At 39.1% G+C, this 24,593-nt stretch overlaps 2 protein-coding genes across 11 annotated transcripts in view; both read right to left on the bottom strand.

Annotated features, from left to right (window-relative positions):
* Positions 1-701: 701 nt before the first annotated feature.
* On the bottom strand, positions 702-5,049 carry trdc (T-cell receptor delta constant). The gene is made up of 5 exons (XM_067529381.1): positions 4,905-5,049; positions 4,588-4,731; positions 2,066-2,398; positions 1,204-1,233; positions 702-1,103 (listed from the first exon to the last, which is right to left on the bottom strand). The coding sequence occupies exons 2-5, from the start codon at positions 4,652-4,654 to the stop codon at positions 994-996; spliced, it is 540 nt and encodes a 179-aa protein (XP_067385482.1). The 5' UTR covers positions 4,655-4,731; positions 4,905-5,049; the 3' UTR covers positions 702-993.
* Positions 5,050-7,123: 2,074 nt separating this feature from the next.
* smg7 (SMG7 nonsense mediated mRNA decay factor) overlaps positions 7,124-24,593 on the bottom strand; it is a 30,281-nt gene continuing 12,811 nt past the window's right edge. For 6 of the 10 annotated variants that reach the window (XM_067529369.1, XM_067529371.1, XM_067529373.1 and 3 more), the window contains 10 exons: positions 22,930-23,016; positions 21,654-21,801; positions 21,396-21,566; positions 21,125-21,285; positions 13,843-20,904; positions 13,580-13,700; positions 10,840-13,018; positions 10,523-10,666; positions 7,736-8,011; positions 7,124-7,150 (listed from right to left, as the gene is read on the bottom strand). In XM_067529369.1, the coding sequence (XP_067385470.1) occupies positions 20,791-20,904; positions 21,125-21,285; positions 21,396-21,566; positions 21,654-21,801; positions 22,930-23,016 (681 nt within the window). In that variant the 3' untranslated portion in view covers positions 7,124-7,150; positions 7,736-8,011; positions 10,523-10,666; ... (1 more) ...; positions 13,580-13,700; positions 13,843-20,790. The remainder of the gene's footprint in view (positions 7,151-7,735; positions 8,012-10,522; positions 10,667-10,839; positions 13,019-13,579; positions 13,701-13,842; positions 20,905-21,124; positions 21,286-21,395; positions 21,567-21,653; positions 21,802-22,929; positions 23,017-24,593) is intronic. The other 4 variants (XM_067529370.1, XM_067529376.1, XM_067529377.1 and 1 more) reach the window with 1 other exon arrangement.

The raw sequence follows: 24,593 nt of genomic DNA, 5'->3' as shown, positions 1-24,593 counted from the left end.
CATGTGTCACTGAGCAGAACTCGACGACAGGAACATCGTGGTGAACTCATGGAGTAGATGCATGATGTTGTAAAGATGAGTACAAACCAGCACTTTGTGTTCAGTCCTCTGGAGAAACTCTAAAGAAAAAGACTCACAGTCGACAAAGTCACCTTCTCCTGACAAACATTATTCACTGTGCTACTGTCTGTTTCCTGTTACCGTGTCTCTTCCTGTTGGTGGTTTTTGATGCTTGCTGTGAACTTCCTGTTCATTACTTTGTGGAAATGTAAAACTACCCTCACATAAACATGTTTGTCTGATGCTGTGTTACCTAAAGCTCACAGCTTAAATAACCCATTTGAATCTGCTTTCCTCACCGTGTTTTAATATTTTAGAATGAAAGTAATCAGCAGTGAAACAAAGTTTTGCTGTGAGGCTGAGCTGCAGTCTGATTTTTATCTACAGCTTTAGGTTTGACTGTGGTGATAGTTTCAGTTTTCTGTTGAAATGTGGTTTTTAACTGATTAAACTGCTGCTCACAAACTAACAGAAACACAAAACCAGTGAGCAGCTGCAGGTGAATGGAATCAGCATTAAAGTCAGATTTATTCTCCTGGTAAAACCTGAAGTTATGAGCTGAGTTATGTGCTGATGAATGTTTGAAAGCCTCATAAGGCTTCTAAAATAATCCAAAGGCTGAATAAAAAAATGTCCCAAAACACATCTTAATCACCTTTATTTGTACAGCACATAGAACAGGACTCATGCTGGAGTAATAAGCAGAAACCATTTGGATAATACAAAGACATTAGAAGAAATAATGATATAAAGCAGGTGAAGATTTTTGTTTTCCATGATGATTTCAGTGGCAGGAACACTTCACGCTGCAGGTTCCTCCCATTCGTCTTATTTACTTTACACGTTGTATTTACAAGAGAAAAAGCCAAAACTCTCAGGACAGAAACATTCTGAAATCCTGAAATCAGAAGCGTTAATCATTTCTGCTCGGCGTCAGAAGAGCAGGTTTCTGATGGTGAGGAGCATGTTGAAGGCCAGAGTTTTGGTGAACACCACTCGGATTCCGTTCATCAGCAGCAGGAAGTGGTTCTCCTTGGCTTGTTCTGCAGGAGGGAGAACGTCACATGTTCAGTCGGAGCTTATTGATTGAGGCTATTGATCAGTGAAGTGGAACAATTCGCTGATGTGTGACGGGCAACTTACCGGGAAAAATGTCGACGATGGTTTGAGTTTCTGAAAACACAGAGAAAACTGTGTGAATCTTACGAAAAATTTGTTCCACTACTGAAAAGAATAAAACATAAAGGATAAAACAGAGCTGGAGCTCAGGGTGAATGTGCAGCAGCTTTCGATAACATAAAAACTGTGATAAAAGCCTCTTAAGTCTTTACTGAGCTGAGTAACACTAGAACTTCAGAATCTAACGTGGCTCATTTGAACGTAATTACATTTGCAGATATTTCACATGGTAAATTTGACATGATGTGTGAAAACACCTTTATCTTACATGTTGCTCATTTTAATGTGCTTCATTCATACATAAGTTTATTTATACAGTTTATTTACTCATGTACTGCACATATTTTAAGCCTTGTACTGTCCTTTACTTGATTCCTTTCATCACATGCTGCTATATGACATTTCAGGCTATAATATTAGACTTTTACTCCACTTCAATGATGACAGCTACAATAATTTACCAATGAGTAGTTTACACACAAAAATTAGCAGCAGTATTTCAAATATCAAGCATTGTTGTAGCTTAAACTGCTCAGCAGTATAACAATAAATCAAATCTGTTATCAACTGCCAACTGTTTCTTTGACTGAAGGTAAACTAAAGAAAGATTTTGAATGTGTAACTAAACGTGACTCTGATTTTCTGAAAACTTGAACCATTGAACACCACTGGCTGTGACCGCGCACTGTATGATTACACAACGTGCACAAACAGAAATGGAACAAAGTGATGCCATAAACCAGTACACACAAAATCCGACTTCACCAAACCTGTGACCAACCCTGTAAAAGATGATGCTACAAAAACAAACTAGTGTCATTATCACCTTGAGCAGGAATCTCATTACTGGTTTCTTTAGTTTCACAGTGGACCTCCTTCTTAATTTCCCTCTGGGCCTCGGTGTTGTGCAGCTCACAGGACTCAATGGTCTCCTTTATGAATCCAGCGTAGAAATAGGTTTTTGATTTCACATGCAGGGCGGCATTGTTGGTTTTAAGCCGGATGGGCTCTGACCTATTTTTTACGTTCACAACCATTTCTCCATCTTTTGGACGGAAACTAGCTGCGAAACACACGTCCAGACCCTGCGTGGCTGCTGATGAGCCTGCAGGCTGCAAAGGACTCAGCACAAACAAGCTCGGAGCCACAAAGGATGAATCTGGAACAAAGAACATGATGAAGCACATACACACAGATTATTTCAGGCAGATAAAGCATCATTATTTATTTAACAAAGAAGTTCTGTATCTGTTGGAATACATTTCTTAAAGCTGACTTATAACATAAAAACAGTAACTAACAAGTAATGCAAGATTATTGATTGATTGATTTTTATTTATCAAAGCCTTCGACTCAGTCAATCATTATTTTATTTTATAAAGGTTCCTGTCGTCTTTACGCAGATGAAACGGTTTTATATTGAGCTGATTGTTCGTTCCACTACAAACTATTAATGCTGATTTAATGCTTTAATTACCGGTTTACAAAATGACGATACTGTTTTATACCAAGTTACTAGTTTGGTCCAATGAACCACAGAACAAGTTTTTAACCTTCTGTTTCCTCTGTCCACTTAAAGCACATTCACTTCACAGAAGCTAAATTGTTTTTAACCTTTCTTGATATAAAACACATTCAGCTGCATTTTGTAAAACATGCTGCATAAATAAAGTTTAGATTTAGTTGGTAGCAGATTTTATTAGTTTTTTTCCATAGAAAAACAATTCAACAACCGACACAACTTTACTGAAAGACACTTAAGTCTGTGAACACATTTATTTCAGTTAAAACACTATCTATTTTTTAAATGAACAGTCTGAATTATTTATTTCTCAGCAGAGCAATCAATGCCCTAACAAACCATGAACTTTGTTTTCCGTTTAAAACCGAAGTTATGACACAATATATTTTATCTGAGTTAAAAAAGCTTAAGTCATTTGAACATAAAAAACGTTATTGATATACCAGGATTTTTTCACAGCTTAGGATCTTATAGATGTAGGTCTGTTACTTGTATTGAACATATCATTAATATTTGTCATTGTTATTGTCAGAAACTAGAAGAATCCAAAACCATCATGGCATTTTAAAGAGTTTTAAACTAACATTCAACACTATTCACATACTGTTCACAGACTTTTTCAGGACTTTGTCACGCAGTTGTTGTTTTTTTTTTTGGGCTGTTCTACTTTTGGTTATTTACTGCATTTTACACAGTGAAGGATTTGTTTTGCTTGACTTGTTATTTGCCGTTGATTTGAAGCGATGTAACATACATTTCTGTTCTCTTTCCTCTTTCAGCCTACTTTTTTCATTTATCGGGTTTTACCACTTACACAAAACACTGAGTACGACAAATTAACTTTAGCATTGCTCATTATTTATTTATTCATTTTTGTCCTTTCGGTTTAACCCGTGAGTTCAGGGTCACCACAGTGGATCATTATCGGCTTGTTGATTTGGCACAGTTTTTACGCCGGGCGCCCTTCGTGACGCGACCCTGCCCAAATTCTACCGGGCTTGGACCAGCACTGTGCGGCTGGGGAGGGGAATGGGCTGTTCAGTGTTTTGGCCAAGGACACTTCCAACTGTGCTTGGGAAGAACGCAAACCTCCAGCCCTCTGGTCAGCAGGTGGCCACTCTACCAACTGCGCCCCTCATTACTATTATGACTAAAACTCTATTTTAGACTCTATTTTTTCATTTTAGACCTTTTTCTGACATTTCTAACCCGTTTCAGTGGGAATATGAATCGTTTTTTTTTTTTTTATAAATAGCATTTTATTTTTTGCCTGGAGCTCTGTTCACAGCATCTGATCAACTGATGCTTGAAATTCAAACTTTAAAACATCAAAACGTGATTAAATACATAAAGGCAGAAGTCTGTAAAGTTAAATACAGGACTTAATTTAAGACGCTTTGCTCATGATCAGCTTTAATAAACGATTACACTTAAAACATGTACGTATAATGTAATTTAGAATCATGTTACTCTTCATCAAACATCAGATTTTAGACATTATTACATTATTTTTCATGAACTGTCCTTTGGCTTCAGGTACAACAACTTACCCGAGTCATTATTCCCAGTATTACCATCACTGTTTGAACTGTCAGAAAACACTGTTTCAATCATTTTCCAGGACAAACGGCCTCATCCTCAGTGAAAATATGACGTGGTTTTTAAAATGAAACAGTATTACAGCACTTTTTCACAGCTGCCCGTCACTGATCAACTGATGCATCAAGTTTAGGCATTAAAACATAAAATGTGATTACAACACTCAACACACAGTTTAAAAGTAATAATTCTCGTTCTTTGAACAAGCAGAAAAGCTGTTTACTTACCGCTGGGCACCACGTTCAGTCTGATGGGGTCCCCAAATATTAAATAATCACAGTGAAACAGCCTCATACAAAAACCCCAGAGTGTCCAACATCTTCAGAGCAGCTCTAAATGTTAAAAATCCACTTCCACGGACAGAGACTGGGCTGTGAACCACAGACAAACCAACACAGTGAGTTGCAGTTTGTGGGGTTTTGTGTTAAATGTGAAAAAGAGGAGGATTTGAGCAGCACATGCAGCAGCAGAGCAGAGACAGCAGAGCTCAGCAAAGTGAAGAAATGGGATATTTTGTGTGGAAAAGAAGCAGCTGAGGACTCACCTGAAACACTGGGACTGTGTCTTTGTGCTTTTGTCCATTGTGGAGGTTTCCTGGTGTGAAGGAGACGGTTTAGAGCAGACAGGAGGTTTTTGTTCAGCTCCCTGTGGAGGTTGAATCACTGTGCCACGTACCCCAGTCCACACGGTGAAACAAGCTCATACAAAAACCAGGAAACAACTACTGATCTGCTGCTGCTGATCAGTTTTAGTTCTATTTTTTATCACAGGACACCTAATAAACCAGTGTTTATGTAACTTGTACTTCATTAAATAAAAACATTTTTCTCTTATGGTATAGTACATGTTTATACTATTAATAAAAGAAGAAATGCTTGTAATTATAATAATTACATTGCTCTGTAAGGATCTACAAAGGCTCAGCATTAGCATTAGCATGCTAACATGTTGCTGTTTAGCCAGTATTTCGTTCATCGGAGCTCAGAATGGGGTTAAAACAACACAAACTGAAACACTGCACACATTTAAATGCTGATTTAATTGAGATTTATTGTGAGAAGCTTTAACACAAAGCTGAACAGTGGAGTTTATGGCAGCAGAACTGTCATACTGGACCCGACAAAACACATCTGAACAAAATGTCCACACCTCATTTTGTTTGTATTAATCATGTTTCCTCTGTAATCAGTGTCAGGAACTGTGACTCTTTCCTTTATGAATTAAATAATCCTAAATTTAACCCCAGTCCACACTTGTTGAGACACTTTAGTCTGAACCAGAGTGGACAGATGGGACGGTTATTTCAAACTTGTTTTTAACCATGAGATCAGTTTCTTAAACTTAAACAACTTTAAATGTATTTAACACTTTAAATATATTTAGACAAACTAAAAGTGGAAAGACAAGTTTTGGTTAATCAGCTTGAAACAGTACTCTCCTAAAGTCTTGGCGTCCTGCTGGGAGGTTGCTATTTTCAGACAAGCCAAGGTTAGCTGTGTCCCGCTGGTTCTACTCCTCATGCTAAGCTAAGCTAAGCTAACTAGCTGCTAGGTGTGGTTTCGTTTTTTGCTTTACAAACATGGAACTAGCAGGAGTAACTCACTCGACTTCAAAGGTTTCCAGTGTTTTCTCCAGAAGTTCTTGTTTTAAAACGTAAAGGTTTAAATTTGGAACCTGATGAACTAATGTTTGAATTCAGGAGAAGTCATGACGTACGAAACGCTTCAGGAAATAGCCGACGCAACATTTAGGATCCTAAAACTAAATCACACGGACTCTTCGAAAAGTGACCTGATCTTTACATGAACTTAAAAAAGGCTACATAACAATTTCTACATGTTTGTTTGTATTTGTTCATTTTCTTTTGTACTTTTGACACTAGTGCTGCAGAAACACTACAGTCTGAAAAGAATCACTACACCTCTGCTGATGATGGAAATGAAATAAACCAGAATAAAATGTCTCACGCATCTGCAGCAATGATCACACTTACAGAAAAAACATGTAGACACGTACTGAAAGCAGACTTTGAGGTGAAACCATCAGGTCAAAACATCCACAAACGCTTTATTTTCATAAGGGTTTGATATTTATATATGATGTATCTATTCACATGCTGTAGGTACATTTAGGTTCTGTTTCAAATGCAAATAAAAGCACTAAAAGAAAAACTACATTTAAAGCAAAGGTTAAACAAACTGTTTTATGAGAAATTATGTGCAAGATAAATGTTTGATTTATTTTTATATACTTCATGTTACATTTGTAAATGTGAAAGTACTGTGTGTTATTGATATCTGTCATTAAAACTTCCAGGTTTAGATAACTGATGGATGAATTACTGTGTTTGAGAACAGTTCGCCTCTCACGTGATCCGTCGATCAGTCGGTCGGATTTGATCCTGGTTCCACTTGTTCTCAACAAGGAAGTGGACGACAAGTGTGGAAGACGTGAAGCATCTCTGAGCTCGGTGTCAGAAGAGCAGAGTTCTGATGGTGAGGATGGTGTTAAAGGCCACAGCTTTGGTGAACACCATCCGGACTCCGTTCAACAGCAGCAGGAAGAATTTCAGCTTAGCTTTTTCTACGAGAGAAGAGCGAAGCAAACGTGTATGTTGGAGGTGAGTTCACACTGAATCCACCAAGAACTCATTAAAGATGTGTATGAAGGAATAGTTGGGACAATATGCAGCAGTTTGGTAAAGTGCAGCACAGAACAGATTGTTAGCGTGGGTGAAGTGTTGAGGTGTGTTTGGAGACTCACCTGGATAAATCTCAGCACAGCGATCAACTGAAAACAGAGAACATGTAGTCAGAGACACAAACATTCATCGGTTCAAATCACATTGGTTTGTTTGGCCCAGAATGGCCAAAGTGGACTTTGCAGCTTGTAAAATGACCTCTGCCCTTAGAAATAAGGAAAAACCCAAAGAAGCACTTTGATGCGGAAAAGTAAAAAAAGAAAAAACCAAAACAAAGGAGAAACATGGAGGAAGGGTTAGAACCAAAACAAGACAAAATGTTCAGTTTTGTTTCTAAATCAAACACTTTTCCTTCTAAACTTATTGTTTTTTATCATATGTTTTATTGAGATATATTTCACTATATTCTGTGTTTTTATAGAATATTTACTTTCGTTCCAATGCTGAGCCACGAAATACGTGATGGAAACTAATATACTGGTCAGAATTAGCTGTGTTCACTTGGTAGCCAGTGACTTATCCTCATGTTCAGCACCACAAATTTTAAATTCACATGTAAAACATGACATTAAATGCAAAAACAGCAAAAATTCATTCAAATAAATTTGAAAGATATTGCATAAGTAGGAAACATTTCCCAGAAGCTCAAATTCATTTATTTGAGTGAGACGTACGGTTTTCATTGTTGGAAAATGTCTTGTGCATCTCACAGGAGAAGATGGTCTGGTTGGTGAATCCCACGTAGACGTAGGAGTTCCTTTTCTGGGACGAGATGGCGTTTGCTGCGTTCAAAGAGAGCGACTCGTTTTTCACATTTAAAATCATTTCACTTTTGTTTGTACGGAAATCAGTAGCCAGACAGGCCTCTGGGGGCAAGTCCTCTAGTTCCCCCATCCAGTCATCAGGCAGCAGAGGACTCAGGACAAACAGGTTGGGCTCCACGGGGGGACCTGCACAGGGACACAGGGAATGAAAATTGAATTTAAAACGCTAACAAAAACAGAACATCAGAACACAATTACTGCTTTTCATTATGAACATTAATTAGAAAAATGTATAAATGACTGTGATTTTGAAACAACTTTTGATAACTGCCATTTTTTGCAAACAATGCAACAACATTTTGCTTTTTATGTTCAACTATGTTAATAAATTTGAGAAAAATTGTGAAGCTCTGTGAAGGACCCTGAAGAATTGTAATGACAACCCACATAATCAGTGGACACCTCCTGTGACACAGACTGCAGCACAGTGTAGATATTCACTTCTGAATTTTGAGGCTCACCCCTCTGACCAATCAGAGAAGGTTAATGATTTCTGCTTGATTAGTAAGTTTGCAGCTTTTTATTCATTTCAGTTTTATATCTACGTCTTCCTGAAGGCCTGTGCAGAGCCTGGTGGAGAGGAGAGTGACATAAAGTTGTATCAGACAGGGAGGATGGACTTAATGTCTCAGGCTAGCGTTAGCTTGAGTTACACTAAGTACTGCTGGATCTGAATCTGACGGTAAACTGTCCAAACCCACTGCAAACATACTACAAAATAAAACCTAAAATGTAAGTAGGTTTTACAAATAATAAAAGAACATTTTGTGATGGATTGTTATTGTAATTATAAAAAGTAATGGCTACACAAAAGGAAATTGAACTTTATATTTCAAATGAAACATTCATAAAACTGTATTTTTCATTTACGAATATTCTGATTGAAATAAAAACAATGAAACATTTAAGGCTTTGATTTGTGTGTATCAGTGCTTCTTAAATTGTTCTTTGTTCTGGTGTTAAATACATATTGTTTGTCGTGTGAACAATCTTAAACTACACCAAATACATTACAATGCAATATTTCAGTTGCTTTTCCGCGCAGCATGGTGGTGGAGTGGTTAGCACTGCCGACTCACATTGAGAAGACCCCCGGTTCAAAAACACCTAATTTAAGACCAAGTTATTTTGACTCTAGTTTGTCAATTATTAGAGCAGAGCACGGAACAAATTCATTTTTCTTTTCTTTCAAAGGCTTTAATTAGAGCTATAGAATATAAGAAAATATGCCTCCATATTTATAAATAACCTTTGATGCAGTCAGTTTTCTTATTCAATGAATATTTCTGCCTTAAAAACAGTCTGTGAGTATAAAATTAGTTTTTATGCAGATGATACTTTTTTCTCTTGATTTGCTGACTATGTCAAGTTAGTCACTAAATATTATAAAACCTTTCTGTTTTTTTTTGCATTTGAATAATTTGATATTAAATTTAATTTGGGGGGAAGACTTTTGAATCCGCTCGATTTAAAATAACAGAGTTAAACTTTTTCTTCATCAACATAATATTTATTGCACATTTAGCTCATTCAAATGTTCCATCAGCAGAAATTCAAGTTCATTTTGAAACAATTTATGAAGGGCGATATTTTTCTAAATTATTTAAGACTTTTTATATGCGTTACACACTGTAAAAGAGAGATTTTAAAATAGCTGTTTATTTTTTGTCTTTTAAAGCTCAGATTGTTATTTTTTTATAAAACCATTTATCTCTCACTAGAGCTACATCATCAGAAACATGACAGAAAACTTCTACAATACCTAAAAAAGTAACATTTCCTTACATTCTTCCTCTATATTCTTCTTATGATTATCAGCAGTACAGTACAACATTTAAAACATTTTAAACTAATATATTTTAGTTGAAACTACTTAAGACGGATAATATTTTTTGACTTTTCAAGACTACTCCAGAATTTCCCCATTTTTTCATAACAAATTTTGTCTCTTTTAATAAATCAGTTTATTGGAAATATTTAAATGTTTTAGTGTTTCTGTTTTCTCCTTAATGTCTTTTAACTCACCACCTGTAATTTTCTGTAGTTTTCTTTTCTTTTTATTTGTAATCAATATTAGTATTGTAATTATTATAAAGACTAAAATGTTCTTTATGGCTGACAAACAAACAAAGACACATGTAACTGCAACTGAACTGCTTAAGTCTGTAAAGTTAAATAACATTATTACAGGACTTAATTTAAGACGCTTTGCTCATGATCAGCTTTAATAAACGACTACACTTAAAACATGTACGTATAATGTAATTTAGAATCATGTTACTCTTCATCAAACATCAGATTTTAGACATTATTACATTATTTTTCATGAACTGTCCTTTGGCTTCAGGTACAACAACTTACCCGAGTCATTATTCCCAGTATTACCATCACTGTTTGAACTGTCAGAAAACACTGTTTCAATCATTTTCCAGGACAAACGGCCTCATCCTCAGTGAAAATATGACGTGGTTTTTAAAATGAAACAGTATTACAGCACTTTTTCACAGCTGCCCGTCACTGATCAACTGATGCATCAAGTTTAGGCATTAAAACATAAAATGTGATTACAACACTCAACACACAGTTTAAAAGTAATAATTCTCGTTCTTTGAACAAGCAGAAAAGCTGTTTACTTACCGCTGGGCACCACGTTCAGTCTGATGGGGTCCCCAAATATTAAATAATCACAGTGAAACAGCCTCATACAAAAACCCCAGAGTGTCCAACATCTTCAGAGCAGCTCTAAATGTTAAAAATCCACTTCCACGGACAGAGACTGGGCTGTGAACCACAGACAAACCAACACAGTGAGTTGCAGTTTGTGGGGTTTTGTGTTAAATGTGAAAAAGAGGAGGATTTGAGCAGCACATGCAGCAGCAGAGCAGAGACAGCAGAGCTCAGCAAAGTGAAGAAATGGGATATTTTGTGTGGAAAAGAAGCAGCTGAGGACTCACCTGAAACACTGGGACTGTGTCTTTGTGCTTTTGTCCATTGTGGAGGTTTCCTGGTGTGAAGGAGACGGTTTAGAGCAGACAGGAGGTTTTTGTTCAGCTCCCTGCGGATGTTGAATCACTGTGCGACCAACCCAGACACAGTGAAAAACCCTCGTACAAAAACCTCTTACATCTGAAGGAGGTAACAACACACTGCTGCTGCCACCACAACAAATACTACCATGCTCAGGTTTTTTTATCACATAACTAGTAATTCAAACTTCTTTTTCTTTATAGCATCACCTCGTCCTGCTACAGAGTATTTGCCTCAGTATAAATACTTTTATACATTGTATTTATATTATATATTATCACAAGTTCTGTTACATGGTGACCCACACCTGCTTAACAAGAAGATGCTTTAGAGTTAAATATTGTAGCATTTTCAAATTATAGTGTATTATTTCATTTCTTTTTTTTCCTGTCTGCTGGTCTATTTTTTCTTTTCTTGATGTGGATGTCTGTTCTTCATAGTTGTTTTCTGACTAAAGCTGCTTGTTGTACCAGTATCTTAATAATCATGATAGATAATATTCCAGCAGTTGCTATATGACAAAATGTCCTGCATCTTAATGTATAACATGTGTCTATATAATACACAGATTCTCAGATGGATTGAGGTGTGGTTTTGATGATGTCTCAAATCAGACCAGAGCCTTTTTCCAGTGGACTTCAGGGTCTTTAGATTGAAACGCCTCATGGCTTGTCTGTGGGAGGTAAAGTGCTTTATTTGTCATTATAGATACAAGCTGTACAAGGAACATGCATCAGATGATCACATGGAGGGTTAGTCCTGAGCACGGTGTCACTATGGGCCAACAGGACCTGGTCTCTAACACACGTTTCTTAGCATAGGAGAACCTACGCAAACACAGGGAGAACATGCAAACTCCACACAGACAGACCCTGAATCACAGTCCATCAGTTTCTGAGGTGGACCTGGTTCTTCACAACTCAATGTCAGAAGAAAACAAGTTTTGTTTCCCCCCAAAATTATGTCATTATCATGAAAAACTGCATTAAAAAACATGATTGCGGCTATGGCCGTTCTCTGCTTCAATAAGAGACACAGCTGATGTAGCCAATCCAGTCCAGCTCTGCATTTGTAGAATGGACCTGCTACGGTTTTTTATTATTCTTGGTTGTCTTTTCCTCTGGGCTGGTTTTGGACGTCCTCTGTTTTCAGGATAGCTGCTATCAGGAATATTTCTATTGTAAGACCCACAGGGCTTCATTAGGTTCCCATCGATGTCTGTTTCTGACTATTTGACACTGTGCTTTGCAAGGTTTCCCTAGAAGTTAGGAAATGCGAGGAGCATTAAGTCGTGGAAAAGCTCCCAGGTTTTTGTCAAGGTCTCAGTCTGACTGAACTCACTGTGGTACGTATCCACTGTGAAAAACAGTCATACAAAAACTGTTGAACTGTTTCTCTATGGCACAGTGAGCAGCAGCTGAACGTGGCTTGAGGTTTATTTCTATCAACCCACTGTGGCTCCTTTGAAGAGAGGAGGGGTCTTATCTGATGGGACTCAAAAAGAGTTGCATGCAGCACAAGTGTGGAGTCTCTGATGACACGGTGCTGTAGTCTTTAAATAAAAACTGGGTTTTAGTGCCACATTGTCAAAGTGTTCATGATATTAGCACATGGATTCACCTAAAATTACAGAGCCAAATAAGCAGTTGAACAGCCATTTGAGCATTTCACAACACATTTACATTCACATTTAGTCATTTGTCAGACGCTTTTATCCAAAGCGACTTACAAGGCAGCAAAAGTCTAAGTCAAGGAGAAAACATCAAAGCAAAGTCCTATCAGAAAAGTGTTCACAGTTCACGAGATGCAAGTGCGAGAAAAAGCAGAAAGTTTTTTTTTTTAATATAGATTTAAGTGCATAGGAAGATGTGGAATAATTCTGTATTCAGCACTTTTTTGAATATTGGGAGAGAGTCAGCTGAGCGTGCAGAGTTTGGTAGCTCGTTCCACCATCGTGGGATCATTGTGCTGAAGAGTTTTGCTTTGTGTCTTCTGTGCGGTGCTGGGACCACCAGACGTCGTTCATTGGCAGACCGCAGTGGACGGGAAGGATTGTAGACCTGAATGAGTGAGTTGAGGTAAGCGGGAGCTGTCGAGTTAACCACCCTGTGAGCAAGAGACAGAGCTTTGAACCTGATGCGAGCAGCTACAGGAAGCCAGTGTAGAGATCTGAAGAGTGGTGTGACATGGGTCTTTTTTGGCTGATTAAAAATGAGGTGAGCTGCTGCGTTTTGGATCATCTGCAAGGGTTTGATTGTGGACCCCGGTGACCCCATCAACAAAGTGTTGCTGTAATCAAGACGAGATGTGACCAGCGCCTGTACAATATAGAGAATTATGGCCTATGAAGGCCACGTCCGTTTGTTTGTTCAATAAATAGATAGAAATAGAACAGATATGAAGTTGTGTCACTCATTAACTGCAGTTCTTGTTAAAACATCACTGATTCGAAGATGGTTTTTATAACTTTGTGACAATTCTGGAACTTGTGTGGTAATGAAAGCAGTGAAACTTCATGGTCTTTTTCTAACCAGAACTGGGTCCAACTGTTTGAGGTACATTTACTTTACTTCAGTAGTACATACACATCAACTACCAGTTCTTGTTGCTGTACTTATTCTATGTATTTTATGTGAACTGAAATAAAAGAAATTATGTGATAATGACCTTTCAGTGTTGTGGACACTTGGTGCCAACTGGTGACTTTAAATTGCTCTTCTGTCTGCGTCAGCTCTCTGATAGGCTGGTGACCTGTTCCATATCCAGAGTGTTTCCCATCCGTCATCCCCTGCAGCAGTTAATGTGACAAGTTCTACAGATGATTACGTCACACATCAAATTAACTAACAACCAACAGTGTCTCACTAGCAGAGCATCAACATCAACAACCAGGTACTCAAACTTAAGACATGCATCACTGAGCCACTTACAGAGCAGGCGGGATCACAGGCCATTGACATCCACATACCACAAGATTTCTCACATGGACAATAAATATAGATGCACCATGGAAAACAACTCAGCTAGTCAGGCCCCGGTAGCTGGTGCGGGCCGACCTAGCGTAGCCCCTGCTAGCTGTCCCCCGGCAGTTCCCGAGCAGCCGGGAAGCCAGTCCGGCTGGGTGACGGTTCGTAAGAGATCTAATGCTAAACAGACGCCCGAGGTTCACCACCAGTCGGTTCACGTTTCTAACCGATTTTACCCACTCAGCGACACACCCGCTGAGAAAATAACTCTGGTAATTGGCAGCTCCATAGTCAGAAACGTGAAGTTAGAGACTCCAGCGGCCGTAGTCAAATGTCTTCCTGGGGCCAGAGCGGGCGACGTTGAATCATATTTGAAACTCCTGGCTAAAGATAAACATAAATACAGTAATATTATTATTCACGTGAGAGTTAATGACGCCCGATTACGCAAATCGGAGGTCACTAAAATGAACGTTGAATCGGTGTGTAACTTTGCAAAAATAATGTCGGACTCCGTCATTTTCTCTGGTCCCCTGCCAAATCTGACCAGTGACGACATGTACACCCGCATGTCGTCATTCAACTGCTGGCTGTCTAGGTGGTGTCCAGCAAACGATGTGGGCTACATAGACAATTGGAAACGTTTTTGGGGAAAACCTAGGCTGATTAGGAGAGATGGCATCCATCCTACTTTAGGTGGTGCAGCTTTCTTATCCAGAAATATGGCTGGTTTTATTAAACAACCAAAAGTATGACAATCCAGAGTTGAGCCTAGGATGCAGAGATCCAGTCCTACACGCCTCTCTGCAGTGTCCTTACAACCGTCTACCGTTTATTTTGTCTCACTGAAACTTGGTTGCAGCAGGAAGAATATGTCAGTTTAAATGAGTCATATTAATTATCATGTTCCTAGAAGCACAGGCCGAGGTGGAGGAGTAGCAGCAATCTTCCATTCTAGCTCATCAATAAATCATAGACCTAAACATAGTTATAACTCATTTGAGAGCCTTACTCTTATCCTTTCACACCCAAACTGGAAAACGCAAAAACCACTATTATTTGTTATCGTGTACCGTCCTCCAGTCCCTTATTCAGAGTTTTTGATTGAATTTTCTGATTTTCTATCTGATTTAGTGCTTAGTACAGATAAAGTCATTATAGTGGGTGACTTTAACATCCATGTAGATGCTGACAGTAACTGCCTGAGCACTGCGTTTAATTCATTATTAGATTCAATTGTTTTTTCCCAAAATGTAAATAAACCCACTCACTGTTTTAGTCACACGTTAGACCTTGTCCTTACGTATGGAATTGAAGCGGATAATTTAACCATATTTCCTCACGACTCTCTTCTGTCAACTTAAAACAGGAAACACGAAAGTTAGAAAGGAAGTGGTTCCAGAAAGTTAGAAGAATCTCATTTAGCCTGGAAAAATAGTTTAAAAATGTACAAAAAAGCTCTCAGTGATACCAGAACAGCATATTATTCATCATTAATAGAAGAAAATAAGAACAACCCCCGGTTTCTGTTCAGCACTGTAGCCAGGCTGACTAAGAGCCATAGTTCTGTTGAGCCTAGTTTTCCTTTAACTCTGAGCAGCAATGACTTCATGACCTTCTTTATGAATAAAATTGTAGCTATTAGAGAAAGAATTCACCAGATCCTCCCCCCAAATATTACAGATAGATCTTCATGTACAGAAGTGCTAGAGTCATCGATAAGGCCCCACTCCCTGTTAGACTTGTTCTGTTAGATCTTAGTTCTGCATTTGATACCATTGATCATAACATTTTATTACAGAGACTGGAACATGAAATTGGAATTACAGGAACTGCACTAGGTTGGTTTAAATCCTATCTGTCTGATAGATTTCAATTTGTTCATGTTAATGATGAATCCTCCATGCACACAAAGGTTAGCTATCGAGTTCCACAAGGCTCTGTGTTAGGACCAATACTTTTTACTTTATATATGTCTTCTTTAGGCAACATTATTAGAAAACACTCCATAAATTTCCACTGTTATGCTGATGATACACAGTTATATTTATCTATGGAACCAGATGAAAATAATCAGTTAATAAAGCCTCAAGCCTACAAGACTTAAAGGGCTGGATGTCCCACAATTTTTTACTTTTAAACTCAGACACAACTGAAGTATTTTGGCCCCAAAATCTCAGAGATATAATGTCCAACCATATCATTACTCTAGATGGCATACGTCTGGCCACTAGTACTACTGCAAGGAACCTTGGAGTTATTTTTGATCAGGATCTGTCATTTAACTCACATATAAAACAAATCTCTAGAACAGCCTTCTTCCACCTACGGAACATTGCCAAAATTAGGAGCATCCTGTCTCAAAGTGATGCCGAAAAACTGGTCCATGCATTTGTTACCTCTAGGTTGGACTACTGTAATTCCCTACTTTCAGGATGCCCCAGTAACTCCCTAAAGAGCCTGCAATTAATCCAAAATGCTGCAGCAAGAGAGCTGACTGGAACTAGCAAGAGAGATCATATTTCACCTTCACTAGCTTCTCTCCATTGGCTTCCCATTAAATCTAGAATAGAATTTAAAACCCTGCTTCTTACATATAAAGCTCTGAATGGTCAGGCTCCATCATATATAGAAGACCTCATAGCACCATATCATCCCCGTAGACCACTTCGATCTCAGAATGCAGGCCTACTTGTGGTTCCCAGAATTTCCAAAGGTAGAATGGGAGGTAGAGCCTTTAGCTATCAAGCTCCTCTCTTGTGGAACCAGCTCCCAGTTCAGATTCAGGAAGCAGACACCCTCTCTACTTTTAAGTCTAGGCTTAAAACCTTCCTCTTTAATAAAGCATATAGTTAGTTATAGTTATGCTGCCATAGGCTTAGACTGCTGGGGGACCCACCCCCCGATGCAATGAACTCCTTTCCTCCTCTTGTCCCTCTCTCCTCTCCTCTTACCCCACAATTGTCACCACTGTATGTCATTAACTCTGTGTGTTTTCTCTCGTAGTTGTCTTTGTCCTTCTGTCTCCCTCTCTCTGTCCCTTTCTGCAGGTGTCCCTGGCTTTGAAGCTGTGTGTCTTCCAGCGTGCAGCTACTGGTCCTACCAATCTGCCCGATGTTTTGTTGTTGCTTTTATTGCTCTTTTTCTTTTCTCTCTCCCCTTTCCACTCACCCCAATCGGTCGAGGCAGATGGCCGTCCACCCTGAGCCTGGTTCTGCTGGAGGTTTCTTCCGTTAAAGGGAGTTTTTCCTCTTCACTGTTGCCTATAGCTTGCTCCAGGGGGAATTGTTGGGTTCTCTTTATACATCTTTATAATCTTGACTTTATTCTGTAAAGTGCCCTGAGATGACTTTGTTGTGAATTGGCGCTATATAAATAAAGTTGAATTAAAAATTGAATTGAATGCTTTGGTTAAGAGGGGCCTGCATTTTCTGAGAACTCTCTGAAAGACTAATCTGCTAACTACCGTTCCATAGAGTGTGTCCTGACTCATGGGCTACTAGTGTGGTATTACTCAATTATGTGTTTAAGTATCTGCCAAATGACTAAATGTAAGCTAGTTACATTTTTTTCCCTACCATGACCTGAGCTTCATTGTTCTTGCACTGCCACAGCATTTGAACTTTTAACTGTAACCTACAGTCCTTTTTTTGCATGTTATGGTTAATTTTTTCAAGCATGGATTAAGTCGTCCATTCCAATTCCATTGTACACACCATACAGTACCAACACAGGTATGTTTGTTGGATTCAGGCAGAAGTAGAAGAGAAGGATCTAAATAGTTCCTCCGACATGGGCTTCAAACACAGCACTGCCCTGAAAAGAGAGAAAGCATAAAAAGGTACACGGTGTCAAGGGAGAACATGGTTTACTTTATTTAAAGGCCGATTCCACCAGTTTTTGAAGTCTACAGAGAGACAAAAACACAAAAAGCTTCAAAATCAAAGCTTAGATCTGAATAATTTCCTGTCAGAAACTCGTGAGCACAAATCTGCCATCAGAGATCTAAGGAACAAGGACCCGCTGCCCTGAAGCCTCCGTAACATCTCACCAAGTGGAATGTCATCAACAGATAAGTCCATGTAATTCTTACTGTTTAAAAAAAAAAAAAAAAAAAGCAAACAGAACCACTTCAGCTTAGACCAAGGCGGCGAGCCTCAGACATGACAACAAACCTTTATTTTTTTTCATTTTTCTCTTTTCGAAATTTCTGGCCAAATTAATCCTCACAATCAAAAAGATTTTATCTTTATTACTTTTTAAATACATTTTTAAATGCAACATGGAAAGCACAACCACACAGAAAACAGACACGTCGGTTTGAAGTCTGCTTTAATAAAATGGCCTCAAAGGGGAAAAAAAAAAAAAAATACAGCCTTTTTTTTTTAATCCTTTAGAAGCAAACAATGACTTTTAGATAGAAAAGTGTTTTCTGTTCTTTTTAAACCGGACAGAAAGTTAATTACAGTGCTGCAGTGTAAACCGTCACAGTCTGCTAAAGCTTGAAGCCTATTTGGGGTTTGGGTGTGGAGGGTTTAGAGCATCAGAATCACTCACTGCTCTCTGCTGGCTCTCAAAAAGTAAAACCCAGGACAGACGGCATGTAAATGTTACTCAAGAGAAATAAAACCTTGTTTCACCACAGGAACTTTTCCCGAAGCAGTGGAACCTTTCTACTGGACTCAGTTATCAGAAACAGGATAGAGCTGTGCTAAAAGTCTAAGTTTTCAGTCTCACTCTCCCTGCATGTCTCCTGACAAACAAATCACAGGGCTGAAACCATCAGTACATAAATCCACAGAAAAGCAACTATTCTGCAAAACTGCTTTAAGTTATTTTAAGCAAAAGTACAAAATGTTTCCCAGTTCAAGCTTCTGGTTTCTCAGTGATTTCTGCTTGTCTTCCAGCTGCATGGGTTCTGGAGGTCTGACAAAGAAGGAAATCCTCTAACGCCTTCACAGATTCAGGTAAGCATACTTTTCCTATCTTACAAACTAATCAAACAACTTATAATAATAATAACAATCGTAAGCTGCAGCCTACAGTAAACTACAAAGAACAACTGGCCGATTAATCGATCGGTCAATCAACCGACCTTCAATAAACAAAACGATTCGAGAGGAAAGTTGCTTAATCCTTTAGTCAATCAGGTGACATAAGATTCCATCATTCATCTGCAAATAATTTGGTACAGAATTAATTGTTTAAAGTTCATTTTCAGGTAAAAAGATTTTATGATTTTAAGAGTCTCCAATTATAATTTCCGGTTCTCTTTTGTGCTTAGGATAGTAAAATTCAGTTATTAGTGTTGTTGGTCAGACAAGGATGGTATTTTCCAGTTTTCTGAAATTTTATAGACCAAACGATTATTATATTGGTTAATATGGGGAGATGAATCAATTATAAATCTAAATATTATTTGCAGCCCTACACCCAACACTTTCCTTGTTTTACAGGACTAATTGCTTCATTTGGACAGTTTGGTAGATGTGGGGAAATGCACATCTACCTTCTAAAAGAAGAGCTGCAGGGAGTCGCTACGCTACAGGATCGAGTTGCAGCTGAGTAGTGGTTACCGAGGAAAAGGCTAGTGGAAACATTCCGGCTCAGCCAGCTACCTGTATTCACCCGCTCACCTGTCTGTGGCCAGTCAGGGCGGTCAGTACTAACGGGACAGGCAGCAGGCAACAAGCTGCTTAAAACTAGTAAAAAGGCAGAAGATGAAAAAACTAACAGACAGTAAATGCAGGATAAGTAAGCGAGCAGGGTTATATCTTTTGTTTTTTCCATTCAGTAAAGAAATAAGAGGAAGAAGAGGCCAAAGAGGAAGAGAGCCCCAAAAATATTCAAGCAAGAAGCTAATACAGATACCTGTGTTCGCCTCAGAGGGCGTGGAGCTAAAACTGCTACAACAAATCACAACATACAGTTTTTTTAGTTAATATCTGCAATCTCTTGAAGCTAACAATAATACTATCCCTAAGTTTGTTGGCTGTGTTGTTCTCAGCCCCCTCCCCCATTTCAAATTCTTCCTTTCCTGTTATGTTTTCAGGCGTCCCAAAGCCGTCCAGTCTTCGGGCCTCGAGGCTCGTCCTTCAGAAAGCTCGACCGCCAGGTGACCTTAGACACCTGGCTTCACAGAGCAGCAACCAGTCCTGATTCTTACAACACGGCTAAGAGACAAGGCCTGTTTAAAGTCCAACTATGCCAATATATATTTATTTATATATTTATAGCTGTAAGCCAACCGTCCTTCTCCTTCAGTCACCCAATCAGCTACAGAGAACCTCCTCCTTCCTCCTCCACAGTGATGAAAATGAACAGAGATCAGAAAGTCCAGTCGGTTATTTTGACCCCCAGTGCTTCACCTAGCCTCCCCCTGAACCTCACTGCCACACTTGCTCACTCACCCCCCCCCCACTTTAGTTTATGTGGGTGGAGGAACTAAAAACAGGTGCTCAAACTGGACTGAACGGATTTCTTTCTTTTTTTTTTTTAATCTTTTGTTGCAAAATAAGGAGTACTTCTTCCAGATCAGAGAGGTGGAGATGTGGCACCTGTCTAAACTGAGGGGGGGCAGTGGTGGTGAGGGGGGGGTTGTGTTCCTCAATGTTCAGATTTCCACGGGTTGAAAGGAACCCGGCAGTGGCATTGCGCCACGGTTTGAAGAGATCCCGCACCCTCCACTCCAGGAGGGGCATCACCACTCCTCGACAGCCGAGGGGGGTGGGGGTTGGTGTTTCAGCCTTGTCGGGGGGTTGTGTCGCCTCCCCAGCCTCCACCGTTTCTCGCCGGTTTAATTTTCCGTTTAAGTTGGAGCTCGTCTTCGTCAAACTTGTGTTTTTTTTCCTCCCATGTCTCCTGGTGGTTGTGTTGACATCCAGACACAAAAGTGCCGCCTCCGGCTGCCGTTCAGTGAGGGGGGTTCATAGCTCCGTGACCTCGCTGCTGCTTTTGTTTCTGCTGCAGGAGGAGCTGCTCCAGTGCCGATGGGCCTGGCTGCATCATGGAACTCGACCAGATCGACTGCAAAGCAGAGGAACATGTTAGTGACACGGCTCAGTTCAGCACAGAGTCTGTATAATCAGAATTTACACTTCAATGCCTGCTGGTTTCTCAACTCCCTTATAATTATTTACATTATTTTCTGAACAATTAATTGAACACTAAGCACAACGTATGACTCACAAGTGACCAACACTACACCAGGCAAGAGTGGAATGTTAAAGAACAAAGTCGTCTCAACCTTGAGGCTGTCAAGCAGCACAGTGGAGGACGACTCCTCCATTGGAGAGTCCTGATTGGTCCAGGAGCTGCCCGTCGGTCCGGTTTGGTGCCAGCTAGTGTCTGAAGTTGCGGAGGAGGCTGCAGCTGGGAGGTAGTCCAGACCGAACCCGCTCACTGCTTCTTGAAACAGCGAACATGTTAACATGTGGAGCCCTACAAACATCAGCCAACCACCACAAGACAAATAGGATTGTTTGTCTAATTCTGTTACCACGAGAACCCAGCCTCACCTGTCTTGTCGGCCTTCCAGCGGTCCACCACCCTGCGGTCCCGGCTGTCCGGAGTGCCAATAGGCCCAAAGTTAGAGAAGGGCATGGCTCCATGATTGTGTGTGGGGGGAGAGGATGGGAGGCTGCTAGGGTTGGAAGAGTGAGGGGATTGGCTGGCTGGGGTGGAGTGGTCTGCCAATCAGAACACAGCTCACATCAGAGACATTGAAGGGATTAAAGGGCGATAATTACATTGTGTCTTCATTGTGCATGACGTACCTGAGCTTGCAGGGAGGGAGGGGGACCAGGGAGTCCCTTCAAACAGGGAGTAGAGAGACGGCTCCTGGTGCACCATGGGAGCTTCGGGCTTGGAGCTGGGCGGCAGGTTCTTGCCGTAGGCCTGACTGAAGATGCTGTTTTGGTAGTCCTGACAACACAGTAAAGACAAAAAGGACATAATACAGCTTAGACTTAGCAGGTTCTGCTTAGTTTTTCCTCTTCCCATCATCCTGCTACAAGTTAATCTTGGTTTCATCATTTCAAAGAATCTTATTCCAGAACTGGACAGGGTTTTTTTTCTCTCTCTAATCCAGCACTTCTATTCTGGATTGTTACCAGTGCATTGCACCTTGTTGTGACGCCTTCTCTTGACTATAGACTTTGACAATGACATTTAGAACTCTAACATTTAACATCTAACATTTCTAACATTTAGAACCACATCCAGGCCTTAGTCCTGGAGTAGCGATGAAACAGGCCACAGCTACGTCAGCCATTTCTTGTGAGGCCATTTGCTCCATTATTTACGAGTCAACAAAATCTGTGCGTTTATGAAATTGGCTTAAATTTCTGAATTTTTAATGTCACACTTTTGACAAACCCCTTGAATTAAAGCTTTTTTTTTTTTTTTTAGAATTAATGTCTTCGTTTCATTCACATCTTCATTTCCTTCATTCAAAGTGAAAGCTGCCTGTAAATTTCTTGTACTTATTTAGACCATTCACAGAAAAACTCACGACTAATTTCAGCTTTAATAATGGATTTTATCTGCTTATCACAGTTTTTAAATAACTTGTTAAACTGAAAACTACCTTGTTGCTAAATTGGTCAGAGGAGAAAAAAGTACTTTAACATAGCATTAAAATACTTACTTTTCACCACTGTTCAAGATCACAGGAAACTGATTCAAATTCAGGTTTTTAAACAGAAAAATATATTTAAATGTCTATCCTTCCATATGATTAATAAATAATATTTAAACTGTCCAATGACATCAGCAAATGGTATAATTGCATGCAGATGTAGGTGATGCATTAGAAAAAAAACAGTAAGTCCAAATCAATCTCTGAATCATCTACAAATAAAATGTAATCAACTTTATAAAAATATTCTGCATTATCCAGTGTTTTCATGTTTTCAGTTAGATGTGCAGATTCTGTGCAGAACCTAAAACATATTAACCAGCTCTTATTTATTAATTATTTATTTCAGTTTTTATAAGTTTCATTTTTTTTTTTGTCTCCTATAGACAAATGATTTAGAAATGAGGTCTGACCTGCATGGGGAATCCTGATATGGGCAAGAGAGAAGATGATTGGCTGACAACCTCTGGGCTGCTCTCCATCCTGCTGTGGTTTGGCATCTACAGAGACAGAGGGACAGGATGAGGACAAACAAAAAGATGCTGTGCAATATGACACACAGTTTCATTCTGTACCACGTTTTCGATAAACATGAAAATCTCCAAACAAAGATAAAGACCTGTTTAATCAACTTGTTTTACTCAAGCACTCAAAGCACTTTACACCGGTTCTTATTCACACACACACACACACACACACACACACACACACACACACACACACACACACACACACAACAATGGAGGAGCTGCTATGCAGCTGGCCAACACTCACCGGGAGCAATTAAGTTGGGATTGAGTGTCCTGCTAAAGGACATTTTGACGTGTGACCGGAGGAGCCGGGGATTCTACAAATAACACTGATTTGGTGGATAACTGCTCCACCTCCTGTGCCACAGTTGTCCACCATATTTAGCATTTTAGGTCAAAATTAATTATTTGAAGATTTAGGGAGAGAATGAAAGAATATTAGGTGGTAAATGTTTCTGCTGATGGGGGCTGAGACACATGATAACCACTGAAAGATAGAGAGGGGTATTACCCAGCCTGAAATGTGTGAATATCCAGCTATTAACTACAAAGAAAGCATAATTAAAAAAACAAGCAAACAAACATATTTTTCCTTCTTCTAATGAGTTACTTTGTGTTTTAATTTTCTGTCATGTAATTATTGTAGTAACTAAGCAGTTAAAAATATATACAAAATATGCAAGATCTAGATCCAAGCACCAGGGGGAGACACAATATAATAGGGAGACACTGGATAATCATCACCTCTTATTGTTATTCTACCACAGATATGTTTTTTTATTATTTGGCTAATGCATCAGTGTGGTGTTTGCCAGTGCAAGTATGCAATGGCATGTGAATGTAAATGTACAAACCATAATTTCTATGTACATTGCTAAGTGTTACAGGTTCTAATTTAATTTAATTCTTAAATGTATTTTAATTCTGCACATGGGGCTGTTATTGCTATCGTTTCTTCTTCATTAGGATGTTGGCCTAACAAAGTGTTTGCAGGTTCAAATACTACAATAAATAAGTGAATATGAGCCTGTGACAAACTCTGGTACATTAAAGAGCTGTGGATTATGTTGCATGGTCCCACTGGATATAAAGAAATAAAAAAAAAAAACGCTTGAGAGCTCACATCTTTCTGCATATGGACAAATGCTCTTTTTCTTTCAGAGCCAGGCTTAGATGTGCACATTAAAGTCATATCATTATAAGTCTACGCAACAACCAATGTCTCAACGTCTACAAAGTGAAGTCCTGGGAACCAGTGGGTGGATTTTAGCTTTATGTCTGGATATAGGGGTGCAACAGATCACAACAGATATGGATTGGATCATTTTATGTAACTTACTTTTATATTTTTGATTTACTAACTTAGGAAACGCTTGAATGAAAGAATGTTTTCCCTGTGCTTGTGAAGCAATGCAGCACTTAAGCTCCACAAGGTTTTCTAGAAACCTAAAATCTTAAATCTCATGTCCATGGTGGTTCACTGTGTTTATATTTTGTATCTTATTTTTGAACTAGTGAAAGAGTAGTGAAAATATGCTTCTTCCCAA

Source organism: Channa argus, chromosome 14, assembly GCF_033026475.1.
Source record: "Channa argus isolate prfri chromosome 14, Channa argus male v1.0, whole genome shotgun sequence".
Classification (NCBI taxonomy): domain Eukaryota; kingdom Metazoa; phylum Chordata; class Actinopteri; order Anabantiformes; family Channidae; genus Channa; species Channa argus.
Note: the sequence above shows the minus strand (reverse complement) of the source record. Positions and strands in the feature narration are given on the sequence as shown.